The 15513-nt window shown below is 33.7% G+C and overlaps 1 protein-coding gene across 1 annotated transcript; it reads right to left on the bottom strand.

Annotated features, from left to right (window-relative positions):
- Nucleotides 1-1462: 1462 nt before the first annotated feature.
- LOC135962180 (mucin-3B) lies at nucleotides 1463-11335 on the bottom strand. Its single transcript, XM_065513960.1, has 5 exons — nucleotides 9633-11335; nucleotides 9383-9492; nucleotides 9159-9291; nucleotides 8546-9026; nucleotides 1463-5670 (listed from the first exon to the last, which is right to left on the bottom strand). The coding sequence occupies exons 1-5, from the start codon at nucleotides 10661-10663 to the stop codon at nucleotides 2260-2262; spliced, it is 5166 nt and encodes a 1721-aa protein (XP_065370032.1). The 5' UTR covers nucleotides 10664-11335; the 3' UTR covers nucleotides 1463-2259.
- Between the last annotated feature and the right edge of the window lie 4178 nt (nucleotides 11336-15513).

Genomic DNA, 15513 nt, shown 5'->3' with positions numbered 1-15513 from the left:
CTTCTTCTACAAGAATACAGACTTAGGTAGGTGACATTTTCAGGACCAGATTGACATTTATCAAGAGTACTGGGTGGTTCCATAGAAACCGTGTAGACTTCAAATTGTAGTCTAAATACATCCACAAAATCCGAATTATTAACTCGTATCCCATGAGAGTGTTTGTTCAGAGGATTCATTAAACATTCTGTTTTCAAACAGAAATACTTAAATTATCTTATCAACATATCGCACACCCAGTTCAAAAGAGACTCACCCAAAATTTAAATTTTTCAGAAATCGAAAATAAATATATACCAATTGAAGCATAATGAAAGTCATTAGTGTTTTTTTTTAGCCACAGTTAACAACAACATAATACATTGATATCTTTTGTATAGATAAACAAGCGTATTGTGCATAGTTTAAGCGTAAAATTAATTTTTCGGGTTTATATAACCCGACAAATTAATTTTGAGTTGTGTCACCTTTGAACTGGGTGTGCGATATGCAAAACAATAGGAAATATGTATCTTTTTGTTCGTAACAAAAATGTTGAATGAATATTTAAAATTTTATTATAATTTCTCAATTTTGAATAACTATCTCTCAAAGTTAATCTATAACTCGATTTGAAAATGACTTTGTAATTTAAATTCGATTAAAAAAAGTAAATATGTATGTAGCTGACGTAATGACATGAGAACACAATTATTATAAATTTAAGATTTAATTTCGTTTTAATGTTTGGATTTTAGTATCGTTCATATCCAAATTTTACACGACTACTTTTCCTAAATTTTAAAAATTTACATTAAAATTTGTGACCAATGTATTTAAAGCAGAGATCGAAAATAACTCGTCCATATACCAAAAAACCCAAATTGTGATTTATATTTTTGTGATAAAAATAAATCACTGAAAATAACAGTTATAAAATGATTTTTATTTAAATGGTTTGGTATGACCTTTATTCGTTTTTGTTATTTTTTAATGGTTTGGTGTGAGATAAACAATTCATTTGTTCTTGTTCTTAATAACTGTTACATTCTCTTTTATTTACATACAATAACATATTATTAGTAATTTTTAACAAATTATGGAAATAACATGATAAGTATGAAGTAATGAAGTAATAGAAATGACAATTTTTTTTAAATTGTTATTAATCTTTTGATACATTTTATATATTTAAACGTTGATTTTCATCAAATGCATTTTTGCGATTTATTTTTCATGTTTGCAAATAAAAGTCACAAGCTGACCTTTATGAAAAAAATAAATTATAAATCACTCATCCAGATTATTTGTGTTTGTCTCTTTTCTGTTTCTCTCAACCCAAAACCTAAAATGTTCTCGAATAAATCACTCTTTCAGTGATATATCACAAACAATTATTTTTAAATGGCTGCGAATGAGAATTCACCATTGAAATGAAAGTGAACCCGTTATTTTCGGTCTCTGATTTAAAGGCAAAAAAAAATGATTTTATTCAGTGCAATTTTTATTTTTCTGCAGAAATATGTACCTATGTACTTTGTAAACATCAGTAATTTATATTTACCATTAATTTTTATTAATTTATTAATAAAGCAAAATATAATAAACATAAACATTTTAATCCAAAACAAAATACACAAAATCAAAACTATATAAAATAATAAAGCCAAGTTTAATAAAAATAATAAAAACATACATAATAATTCTAAATATAAATCAAACAGAATTAAAAAAAATATATATTAAAAAGAAATTTTACAAAAATGGAAAACGTCTCAGACGTTTTGTTATAATTCTTCTTATTTATGCTTTTAAAAGCATATTTTATAGTCTTCACTGGACTTGATTTATTTAATTTTATTTTTTTCAAATTGTTAAAGCGAATATAAAACAAACAATAGAATAGAATATAGTAGAATAGAATAGTAAAATTTTGTATAGTATACTTATAGGTAGAAAAGGGGAAACAAAAACTAAAAACTAGAAAAAGTTAAAAAATAGTATTAAACAATAATGTAACAACTTCAATTATATATTAGATTAGTTTTACTCTAATTACTAGTATTTGTACTGAAGAGCAAGTTAAAGTTTGTTTTTGTTAATTTATAATTTACCCACTTCGGCCAACAAAAGACCAACAGCACAATTATTAACCTCTTCATGGTCTGGTTCGTTTTCATTTGGTATGCTGCAGAGTTGCGTAGGTTCTTCTAATATAGAATCATGGGACTTTTGTTTATGCTTTAATCGTTTTCTTTTAACTTGCTCTTCAGACAAATTCTACAAATTATCTAATAAATCCGAACCCACGCCAATAACAACAGATGACTCACCTACAACTCCGCCCAAACCAGGGGCCGATGTATCAGATTGTACCGCAAAATCAGGCGTTAATACGACGTCATCAACTTGACCTATGGACGTCGAACCGTTTATCAGAGTATCTTCTTCGTTGAGTAACGATTCTGAACTTAAAGGTGCATCCACACCCACCACATCAGACCCCATAAGATTATCACTGCCGACCGCACCAAACGATGATGTAATACTATCATCTATGGTGTTGCCGTTGATAAGGAAATCGCGTGTAAATTCCGACGGACTATAACGAAAACTGCTGGGTGTAGTTGTTATGGGTGTAGAAGGCATTGACTTGGAGATATCGCACGCTGAACGGGATAACGACGATGAGATGTTGCCATAACCGTATTTGCTAGTAGACGAAAAGTTGTGAGAAAATGAATTAAGGTTATCCAAAACACCGCCTGCACCGCCACCATTCAATGATTGACAATTATTAACGAATCGTCTTCTGTAGAAGTTGTTGCCGTTGCCAAAAAGACTTTGGGGATTTTGATGTGGCAAAGGTGTCGAAGGTACGGAGCGTGATATTGATGAAGACATTGCCCCACTGCCACAAGCATTACCGCCTCCTCCCACACTGTAGCTACCCGACGATAGAGAGAAATGGCCAGCACTACTATAGCCCGATGACGAGCCTGCCGAAGAACAGGTTGTTTTTGTTGTGCCCGTCTGGTTCAGACTGGAAAATTTCGCTACAAAATCGGGAGACGACAAAATTTCACTCACATCCACCTCATCTAATATGGCCGTTGAATCGGAAGCCACAACATGTGCCACTTCTTCGAGTTTTATGGTGGCACTCTGTTGGCTACAACTGTTTTCCGAGAGCATTGTAACCGAATCAATAAATTCGGAGGGCACTGGTGTTTGAGCCAATGAATTGCAGGCCGATATGGCCGCAGGATTATTTGTACCACAATGAAAACTGCGATTAAATGTGGGCGAATGAGAACGTTGCAGTTGTGACAATGGCACAGACTGAGATCGCTGTGTGACATCGTTCATTTGCCCAGTCGAATTGTCAGTGCTGTTGTTACCCATTATTCCCACAGAGTTGTTGTTTATGTTCATATTGAAATTATTTCGACTACCAAATGTGGTGTTGGTAGCTGTTGAAGCTGCTGCTGCAGCCGCTTCTCCAAATAAATCTAAATCCAAAGAATTTTGATCAACCATTAACGAGTTGGCAACATTTACCGATGTTGAGGGGTTATTAAAGGGGCCTGTGGAATGAGTCCACTGGTCCATTAAGATATTGTGTGACATGTGACCAAACAATTGCTGTTCATGTTGTTGTTTCAACACCGAGGGACTTGGTGGCGCAGATGCGGACGTCATCATCGAATTATACGACCGCTGACGTCGCGTTGCCCCAATCATGGGATCTGAGGAGGTGTCACAATCTAAAGACTGTTGTTTGGTCAGTAAACGCGATAAGCCAGGGCTGGCAAAAAATCCTGTATTTGAGGTATTAATATTGTTATTATTGTTGCTGTTATTGAGAGACAATGAAGTGTTGTTGTTGTTGTTGCAAGATGAGGTGGTCGTATTGATATTGGGTGATATCGGTAGAAAACTGTAATTTTTTCTTGCTGCTGTTATGTCCGATGTAGTAGATATTGTATTTAAATTTATTTTACGTTTAATAGAAACCTTTGAATATGCTTGAGGTTGAGTTTGTTGTTGGTGTTGATTTATAGATTGTTGCTGAAGTTGTTGTTGTTGCATTTGTTGTTGATGCTTTTGTGTTAATTGTGCTAGAGACGCTGAGGCAGTACCAACAGTATTTGAACATGATGATGACGATGATATAGTGGCTGGTAAACATGATGTTATTAAGGGCAATTTAATTAGAGTAGAATTTGTTGTTGTTGAATTTGAATTTGAAAATGTTTTACCATTTTGTAATTGACTATTTGCTATTGTTATATCGTTTATTGACGGTGTATTGTTACTAGATTTATATGTGCTCATCATCATTATACCAGTAGATGTCTTTGATGTTGTCATTGACGAATTTGAGGTCAGTACCAATGATCCTATAGTTGTTGATGTTGTTGTTGTCAATTTAGGTATGGATGTTGAGGCTGACGTCAATTGATTTACTGTTGAATTACTGTTCCGTTTAGCATCAGAGGAAGAATTTTTGGTTAATTTTTCCTCAGCGTCTCCCATCTGAAAATATTGAAGCAACTCAGTTTCTTGATCTTCCGAATTTTCCTCCTCTACGGGCAAAAAGTAATCATCTAGCTCATGCTTATCCATGTTACAAATGCTGATAACTCGCTCTCGCGGCAAACCCAAATTTGCCGGCAAATCAGCCGCATCTTTGGCTGCATTCAAATCAGGAGGATCACAACCAGCTGCCGCTGCAGCAGCCAATATTTTCTTTGCCTTCAACTGTTGCAGATTACGTGAAAGTACCTTTGGCTGTCCCAGCGTTGTAACATCATCGTTCAGTGTTTGACTATTTGGGCTCGTGGACGGAGCCATTTGTGTGGGTGGTCCCATGTTGTAAACCACAACGGAATCTGTACTATTTGGTGGAGCTGCTATAACACTAGCCGACGCAGGCGGAGGCGTCGAAGCAGTTGTTGTTATAATGGGATAATTTGTGGTTGTTGCCACAGTTCCGCTTCGATTTGATGTGGGGGAATTTGCCCAAAAACCTTTAGTTTGTTGTGCTTTACGAACTTTTTTGCAGAAAATATTCGAAGTGTTGTAATCTTCGGCACCAATCTCTTGCTTAATAACAGTTTGTGGTGGTGGCGAAGAAATCGCTTGATTCTCTGTAGACAGTTCCATGATTTTTGGTGTTAAATTCTTTACAGCGGCTGCTACTGTTGTTGTGGGTGTTGTCACTCCTGTTGGACGTACATGTTCAAAAGCACTTGCCGATAGGGATGCGGTCATTGGTGGAGCTCTAGCTAAAACATTTGATATTCCACCTCTTGTCTCGGCAGCCAAATTCATGGGCATCACCTGATGTTGCGTCATTTGCAGGGTATTTGTTGCTGTTGTTGTCTGATATTGGCTTATATTAGCCGAATCTGTGGACTGTGAGTGTGTGGACAAACTACCTACGGATGGTGGATAACCGGGAGAATCGATTAATTCTTGTTTGATTTTCACTTTTTGCCCATCTTCCATTGCAGGAGAAAGAACAGCATGATGACTACCACTTTTCGAGCTGTTAGCTGGAGATAATTGTGGTTGCATTTGTTGCTGTTGATCGCCGGTATTCATTATATTTTGATGGCAACTGGACTCCGATGAAGATGAGCCCTTTCGTTTCTTTTTACGCCGTTTCTTTAAAGGTCCCATATCCTGAACAAAATAAAGTAATCATTAGCATGAATACAAAGTTTGACATAGTAAAGTATTAATCAATAGCTGTGATTTCTGTTCAATGAATTTTTCCGAAGACCTCATATTAACTTTATTTGTTTATATTTATATGTTTCATATATATGTATGTATCATAAATTCTACCAAAGAGCACAGAAAAAACACTAGTTTTTAACTTGGGTCTTTTGATTCTACTCAACTACAATAATTATAATCGAAAATATCGCAAAATTATATACGAGGGGAGTCAATAAGTCCGTAACTTTTTGAATTTCCCGCCTCTTAAGTGAAAGAGCAACACAGCTCCTGTCAACAAGCATCTGTAAATATAATACAAATTGCCAGGTTACCCAAGTCGATTCAAGTAAGTCCCTCGTCGTATAGGAAACTGGAACGCTTAAACCTTGTTATTAAAATCATGAGTGGTAATAAATGGTACTACACCAATTTGTGATTTGAGCAATGGTACTCCGCCAGTATCAATGAATTTTAAGGATTTATCTAAATTAAAAGACACCCGGTTAGTGAAAACGATACATCACACACGCTCCAGAACGAGACGCAAAATTGTCGAAGGCAAAAAATCCCGAGTTCCTATTCAACCCAGACCTACTTTGCGACTGCGACTTGGTCTTGATGTGTAACTTGTTAATGGCATTCAACATGATAATACACATTTAGAAGAATCGTGTTGTTTAAAGTAATCGCTAATTATTAAAAGTATTCGCATAATCTTAAAATAAATAAAAAAAATATTCGATTATGTCGAATTCGAAACAAAAAACCAGGTTTGTCGAATAACTCCGATTAAAAAAAACCGTTTGACCACTCTAGTTTTGGGAAAAATTAGCAATACTATTAAAAAATAATAATAAATATATGCAATTCAAAATAGTTTCTGTATTTCAATTACCCATAGACAATGAATAACGAGAATTGGAACGTTGCCAGTAAAAACCTAACAATAAAAAAGATTCAAATAATCGAGGAAAAATATATTTTTTATTCGACCAATAATTGCCGATTACATTTAAGTTTAATTTATGTAATTGTGAATTATGAATTGTAAATAAAGAAGAACAAGACGGGAGAACTAGTTCAGGAACTGTTTCTAAGTATTTGTGTTTCCTTCGTAAAGCCTATCTAAATCTAGTTCCGACAATTTCAAAAAAATCAATGATTCAAAAACTGGTTCCAGAACCTTTCCAAATATCGTGTGCTAATTTATAACAAACAGAACTCGTTCTGAAAAACAATGTTAAGATTCTTATGCAATTTTATAGAGTTTAATAAGAACTATGTAGTTACATTGTTTCTAGACTAGTTCTATACAACACAAAGCAATTCCGAAAGAACTTCATGGAACCAATAAAGAAACTTTGAAAAATTAAATATATATTCTTGTTATTTAATAACAATGATCAAAAATGGAACATGTGATGGATATGGACGGATCAGTTAAAAAAATGCAAAACATTACATCGATTAATTTTCAAAATATTTTTTGTTTTGTCTATATACATATATAAAAAAAAACGTATGTAATCGCTTCACGTGAGAACGACTGGATCGATTTGGCTTATTTTTTTTATTCGATTCGAAATTTTCAGGAGAGGCTTTGTAAAGAAAAAAAATTAAAAATTAAAAAATTCCTGGTAAAACTCGGAAATTTTATGTTTTTAACAGAGATCGAAAATAACTCGTCCATAAACCAAAAAACCCAAATTGTGATTTATATTTTTGTGATAAAAATAAATCACTGAAAATAACAGTTATAAAATGATTTTTATTTAAATAGTTTGGTATGACCTTTATTCGTTTTTGTTGTTTTTTAATGGTTTGGTGTGAGATAAACAATTCATTTGTTCTTGTTGTTAATAACTGTTACTTTCTCTTTTATTTACATACAATAACATATTAGTAATTTTTAAAAAATTATGGAAATAATATGATAAGTATGAAGTAATGAAGTCTGAGTAACAGAAATGAGAATTTGTTTTTAAATTGTTATTAATCTTTTGATAAATTTTATATATTTAAGCGTTGATTTGCATCAAATGCATTTTGCCATTTATTTTTCATGTTCGCATAAAATTCACAAGCTGACTTTTACGATAAAAATAAATTATAAATCACTCATCCAGATTATTTGTGTTTGTTTCTTTTCTGTTTCACTCAACCCGAAACCTAAAATATTCTCGAATAAATCACTCTCTCAGTGATATATCACAAAAAATTATTTTCTAATGGCTGCGAATGAGAATTTACCATTGAAATGAAAGTGAACCCGTTATTTTCGGTCTCTGGTTTTTAATATATTGCCTCCTTTTCTTGAAGAACTAACAACAATGCCTTCTTTTCACTTCTAATTTTTTAAGTATGAGAAAATTTTAGGAAAACTCAAAAGAACTCCTTTTCACTTCCCATTTTTCTTAATAAGAGACATTTTTTGAAGAAACTGAAGAACTAACAACACTGCCTGCTTTTCACTAAAGAAATTCCTGTTTTAATTATATTCATTTATTTTTTTATATTTTATATTTTTAGCGAAGCACACCGGGTCAAGCTAGTTTAAAATAAAATAATTTGTGCTGTAGCTGCACAACGCTATTTCTAAATAATAGAGTACAATATGAATTGCACAAATTCCTTGCAGCCGCATTATTCAGAAAGGCAAGATAATAATAACAAATAAATCAAAAATATCAAAATTTAATAATTAATATTTTTAGCAACCTACTGCAGAACTTTATTTATTAAAACTAAAAACAAAATTCACATTTTAAAACTCACGACCTCTTCTAGAATAAAATGTTTCAACTTCACTCACTCTAGCTACTTTTCCAATACTTACCGCCATGACCCTTTTTTCTTTGGGTTCTCTTTGCGTATGTTTTTTGTGCGTCACACCACTACTACTCCCACGGCCGGCTCCAGTATACGGTGTATGCGTTCCACCTGTCAACGGTAAGGGTCCATTTGTTTTAATATGCGTTGCCAAATCACTGATATTGTCTATTTTAACATGCAGCATCGTCTCGGCCCATTGCTTTACAACACCCCATGATTCTTCTTGTTCTTCAGTGCTATCAATAATATTCGTAGATAAATCTATGCTGCCATCTTTTTCGCCACTTTTTGTTGTCTTCACTGTTGCCAATGTGGGTAGGTGGGGAGCTGGTAATTTACTTGTTTTTCGCATAGCAGCATAACAATAACGAGAGTGACCTCTTGTTCCTAAACGCCTGGGTCGTATGCCGGGAAAAACTTGTTTCATTACTTTACCAAAATCCGCGGTAGATAATGGTTTGATATCCAATCGTTCACAATAAACTCTAAGAGTAAGAGAAAAAATAAATAAAAATGGTAAAATCGGTTAAAATCCATACAAAATAAGCGTTATTAATTTTACGTAGAATTGCTTATTTAACATAGTATATGTAATTTTTCATAAACTATTCACTTACAAATAATCATTATAGACATCTTGTTTTGGTATGGACACCTGAGGATCTTGTTCCAAATGAGTACGAACCCAATTTATAGTATGATTAATCTCTGAACGTGTTCCCAAAGGGTTTTGAGGCTGACGCAGGGGATCTAAATAATAAAAACAATAGCCAAAAATTATAAAAATGTTAAAATGAACATTGCATGTCATTGTATAAAATATCTATATTCGTATATTAACCTGTTTCTGGTTGTTCGCCAGGCAAACGTAAATAAAGAAATAATTTTTCTACTGGTCTCAAAGTCGAAATACGATCCAATATTTGAACTATTTGTTGTTTGGCATGATCGCTAATGATTTTAAACGAAAACAAATAAATGCAAAGAAAGAAACCATCAATATAAAGTAAATTGTTTAGGTATAAAACAAAACAAAAGAATAGGTATTAAAAATAAAAACGTATAAATGTTTGTTATGCTTGAATACACACCCTATACCGGACTCTACAACTTGTTGTATACGTCGTAGTTTCTCTTCATCTGGTGCATGCACCCCCAGGCCCATGAGGCGTCCATGTATGGGTGTGGTTGCCAATTTTGTGGCCGTAGTGCCAGTGCTTATTGCACTAATGACTTGGTCAGCAATTTGTGTGTTTATACCACCGGACGTAGAACCTTCGGTAGACGTTAGTGTTGACGGTGGATGTCGACCTGTTGAAGCTGACGTCCCCCCTAGCGCTGCATTTGTTGTCACCAATGACGCAGATGATGACAATGATGTTGTGTTCGCTGAAAGATTTGTTGGTCCACTAGAGCCCACTGTCTGTTGGGTTGTATTAAAGGAAGCTGCCATTAATTTGCTAAGCTCATATTGTTGCTGGACATTTAAATGTTGAAACTGCTCCATTCCAAAGTGGGCATGATGAGACGAAGGCATGGGATGAGGCCCCGAAAATTGTTGATTCGGAGGCGGATGTGAATGCGCATGTGAATGTGGATTTGGATGATTTGCACTTGTATGTGTCGCTCCTGAAGCGGTGAGCGAGGCCACTGCATACGGATTGGGAGTCAATACAGATGTAGCAGCTGCTGCAGCATGTGGAAATGGTGGCGGTATAAAACCACTAGGTACAGGTACATTGGTAGTGGAAGATGGTGTTGGTGTTGGTGCGGGGGGTATAATATGGGAAGACGAAGAGGATGCAGATCGATGATCAATTGGCGGTGCTTGAAAACGGGCAGCTGCATATGTTGCTACGTCAGATGACGCCTGATGTGTATCTAAATGCCCAGTACCCCCATATAAGGCTGATGCAGAGCCAGCAGCTGGAGATGTTAAACTCAACGCTGTTGCATTGTAAATAGGTGTATGTTGCAAATGTTGTTGCTGCTGCTGATGATGATGTTGTTGTTTTTGGGCTGCAGCAGCTGCTGCTGCCGCTGCCGTTACCGCTGCTACTGCACCTTTCGACCACTGCGCTCCTTGTCCATTTTTGTTCTCGGACATATCGCGTTTGTTCATTGAGAGCGCGCGCGCGTGCAGTAATAACTGTACACACAGCTAATGCTCCGTGATGATCACTATCACTAAATTCAATTACTCGTTTCTTCTTAAAATCAACTACTACTATGCTTCCAACGAAAAGCACTTGTTCTTATCTTAAAACTACTTTACACTAGAGGGAGAGTTAGTTAGGGTTTAACCCCCCAAACTCGCTTATTTATGTATATATGTATCACTTAACTAAAACTTTTTAGTAAAATACAATAAAAAATCCTTTGAACTTTTAATCTTTCTATCTTCGACCGAGCACAGATTAGTTTTCCATTAATTTAAGATACAGCAAAAGCGATAATAAACGCGGCTGCTATGTCTGCTGCTCGATAATAAAACATTTTTTTTATTCGTTTTCTTCACTTATTTTTCTATTCGTTTTTTTGCGTTCTTGCTTTTATATTCGTCGTTTTCGTGATTATGTTCCATCACTGTTTTGTCTACTTGTTTTTCACGTGTTTACGTTGTGTATTTATTGTAAAATATTTTTAATTTTTGCAGCATTGTTATGGACAAATAATTATTACGCAAATTGAACTGATAATTTTCATTTTTTTATGAAAAATAAATTATTATCTGCGTTGTAACGCGTGTCCTTTTCGTGCATTATTCGTCGCCTCGATTAAAAATGTTTTCCAATTGACATTTCCCCAATGACGGCAATTTAGCGATTTTTCCCTCAACGAGCGTTTTAAAAACCAAATTTAAATAGGGAAAGTGTTTTTGCTGTTGGCGTAATTCAAGCGATATTTTTATTATATGGGCTAATCCTGCGTGATGAACGTTTCATTCGTACACGTTTTCATATTTAAATATGAACATTTTTTGGTTTTTCAAATAAGATACCTCCAACGTATACTATACGCTATAGTGAGATTTAAGTGCAATTCCAAATGGCATAAGACATTTCCTTTTAATTGCCATTTCTTGCGAAATAATTGATCGCAAAATTTTGTGAAGCACGTTACAAAAAGTCGAACCATCTTGTTAACATTTCAGTAATTATAAAAACACATTAAAAAATTCATTTTTATTTATAAAATTAAGATATCTGACCTAGTGTTGGATTTGATAATCATTTTTGTATGAATGACCATCAAAATACATTTTGTTTATATATAAAGAATTCCAAGTTTGATTCATTTAAAATTTTTTTTGTTGGTAGACTGTTTCTGAGACTTGCTTATATGTATGAGAAATATTACAATAAATGAAATGAAATAAAAAAAGTGAAAAAGTAAGAAAAACAATTTAAGGTTGGATTTGATAATCATTTTTGTATGAATGACCATCAAAATACATTTTGTTTATATATAAAGAATTCCAAGTTTGATTCATTTAAAATTTTTTTTGTTGGTAGACTGTTTCTGAGACTTGCTTATATGTATGAGAAATATTACAATAAATGAAATGAAATAAAAAAAGTGAAAAAGTAAGAAAAACAATTTAAGGTCTTGGTAAATATTGTAAAAATTTTTGCTGCTGGAATTCAAGTTGAAAACAAGTGTAATTCCTCCCTTGACTACAGTGTCAATCTATTGAATTACAGTTGTATTATACGTTATATCAATCAATAAAAAGGAAACAAGCCTCATGTTTTTGGTTTGAAAAATATTAAAAATTTTTGGTATAAATCAAGATCGTCGAAACAGCTTGCATTTTAATAACTTTTTTTTGTGTTGATAGCTCTCGTAATTATAAGTACAAAAACGTTAAAATGTGTGCCTGCTCTCTATTAGTTTAGGAATTATAGAAATTTAAATCGTTATAATGTTACGAAATTGTACTTGAATTCAAATATAACGATTTTAACGGCTGATTTAAAGTTGCATAATGCTTTCAAATAGCAGTGCCCAAACTTTAACATATCTGTTGGCATTATTAACATTGAATAAAAGCTTTTAGTTGACCATTGATCGTAAGTATGGCAACGCTGTTTGCTGCGACCGTATATTCAGTTAAAGAACATTGTAGAAATGGAGCTTTCTAGATGGTAATGCAGTGTTATAAATAGTGGCAGAGGTTGCAATCGTGAGTGAGTTTATCAGAGACGCTATTCGAACATTAAGTGACTATTTAATTCTGTGGTTGTTGTACATTTTAAATAAATAAAGAGTTGTTACATTTTTTAAACTACTAAACGGCTTTTATTTGCAATCAAAAGTATCCGGTTTATTTAAAGGAAATAAACCAAGCGTTTTGAAAAGGTTAAAACGTAACACTGTTTTTTCCTGGGCACATTAACACAAATTTGAATCGTTTGAGACATGTCTGTAGCATAAACAATTTTGGCAAAATGGAATATTTTTAAATTTCAAACTTGAAGGAGGAAAAGGGAAAATGGTACTTTTTTAATATTTTAAATTATTTCACTAATCGACATTAAAGTTAACTGATAATATTTAGGTACCAAAATGTGAGAACTGAACTATAGGTACTTTTTTTATTCTTCTAATGGTACTTTTTGAATTTTCTATAACAATGGATTTAGAAACATTAAATTAAGCATATATGGTCCAAAGTGAGTGAGAAGGCTTTTTGTGAGTTAGGATTCTAGAGGGAGACTTTTTGGTACTTTTTCTTTATTCGAATGGTACTTTTTGTAATTTCTTAACCAGTTAACCTAAAAACATGAAATTAAGCTTATATGGACCCGAGAGAGTGGGAAACCACAGGTGGGTGCTTTTTGGTACTTTTTATATATTCTAATGATACTTTTTTAAATTTCAAAACCGCGATTTCGGTTTTAAAAAATTGAAAACCGATAATAATGGACCTAGAGTTTCCAAAAAACCGAAGAATTTCAAAACCACGGTTTCGGTTTTGTGATAATTTATTAAATATTAAGTGTTATAGAAACAAAATTAGTTGATAATATAGGAAATGCTATACAAATTTAAAATTCAAACTTGACGTTATGGTTTAGTGAATGCGAATTCAAAAGTGATAATCAATGGTACTATTTATTTATTGCAATGGTACTTTTTGAATATTTTATAATAATAAACCTAAAAAATTTAAAATTAGGCACACATGATTCTGAATTTTTTTTTTTTATCTTTTTATTTATTTATTGAATCTGCCAATATCATTAGGCCTAACAATAAGTGATTTAATCTTATAACTAAAATTAAAACTAATTGCTCTCTAAAGAGAGCATTTCAGTATATATTTATCGCGAACTTTCTTAAACTCATCCTTCACTAGTGGCACTTCCAAGTCCCTGTGGATGTTTTCATTTCTTATGTACCATGGTGCACCCGACATGGTCCTAAGAATTTCCGACTGGGCCCTCTGTATAAGCTCAATACTGGAATTACTGGCCGTTCCCCACAATTGGATTCCATATGTCCAAATTGGTTTTAAAATGATTTTATACAGGGTGACTTTATAGTCCAGGCTTAACTTTGATTGGTCACTTATTAACCAGTGAACGCTAGATGCTTTTAACTTCATGTGAAGTCTCTTGGTTTCTATATGACAGCGCCAAGTAAGTCTTCTATCTAAGTGAATACCAAGATATGTAACATAATCGGACTGAGGTATATTAACATTGTTATGTGTGACAGGTGGACAGCATCCCCTCCTCAGTGTGAACGTAACATGTTTGCTTTTTAACTCATTTACACGTATTCTCCATTTGTTTAACCATGTTTCCACACATCTTAAGTAGCCATCTAGTATACTAGATGCTATATATGGGTTTTCATGCGAGCTAATAATTGCGGTGTCATCAGCAAATGTAGAAATAGTCAATTCATCGCTCGTAGGCAAATCAGAGGTGTAAATCAAATAGAGGGTAGGTCCAAGAACACTTCCTTGTGGTACTCCTGCTCCAATCCTATATTCTCTTGTCACGTAATCGTTGTACTTAACTGTAAATATACGGTCCGATAGATACGATTCCAATAGTTTATGAGTAGATGGTGGCAGCAAACATTTTATTTTATATACCAGGCCTTTGTGCCATACTTTGTCGAAGGCTTGAGCGACATCCAAAAATATTGCTGAACAATATCTCTTTAATTCAAAGGATTTTCTTATATCTACGGTTATACGATTGACTTGTTCGATTGTTCCGTGGCGTTCCCGGAAACCAAATTGATGAACTGGGATTATATTTTTCTCATTTAAAAATGGTATGATTTTCTTTTGGAACACTTTTTCGAACAGTTTTGATAAGCAAGGAAGCAAGCTTATTGGTCTATAGGAGGATGGTACGGTTAAGTCTTTACCTGGCTTTGGTATCAGTATTATCTGAGAAGTTTTCCAATTTGTCGGAAAAACTCCATGTTTAAAGATCGCATTAAATATTGTAGACAGCACAATTATTGCCAAACTCGGTAGGTGTTTAATCATAGTAGGTGTAACAGAATCATTTCCAGGTGATTTTCTTAATATTATATTATCCTTGATTACTTCGTTGATGTCTTCTGGGCTTATAGCTAATATGTCATCATTAGATAATGTTGACACAGGTGGCTCTTCAAGTTCAAAAACAGTTGTTGGCGAGTTTGGTTGAAAGACTGCACTTAAGTGATCGGCAAATATTTTAGCCTTTTCCTCCGTGCTGCGAGCCCAGGTGCCGTCAGCTTTCCTTAAAGGACTTCTGAATGAATTTGAATTCAAAAAAGGTGACTTTTTAGTGGTAACATTCTTTTGCCTTTTTTATAATAATGGACCCAGAAATATGAAATTAGACATTTACAATTAGATTCACAAAGGGAGACTTAATAGTACTATTTCTTTCTTCTAAATGGGGTGACGAAGCGCACCGGGTCAGCTAGTCTTTAACCCTTTAATGCCCCTGGTATCTT

This window comes from Calliphora vicina, chromosome 1, assembly GCF_958450345.1.
Source record: "Calliphora vicina chromosome 1, idCalVici1.1, whole genome shotgun sequence".
NCBI lineage: Eukaryota > Metazoa > Arthropoda > Insecta > Diptera > Calliphoridae > Calliphora > Calliphora vicina.
Note: the sequence above shows the minus strand (reverse complement) of the source record. Positions and strands in the feature narration are given on the sequence as shown.

What these genes read in the sequence shown, in the direction of transcription:
- LOC135962180 (XM_065513960.1), bottom strand. Translation starts at nt 10,663, where the DNA reads ATGAACAAACGCGATATGTCCGAGAACAAAAATGGACAAGGAGCGCAG. An exon ending in TGGCGAACAACCAGAAACAG is followed by an intron (nt 9,292 to 9,382) that starts GTTAATATACGA and finishes TTTATTATTTAG; the next exon opens with ATCCCCTGCGTCAGCCTCAA. An exon ending in AAGAAAAAAGGGTCATGGCG is followed by an intron (nt 5,671 to 8,545) that starts GTAAGTATTGGA and finishes TATTTTGTTCAG; the next exon opens with GATATGGGACCTTTAAAGAA.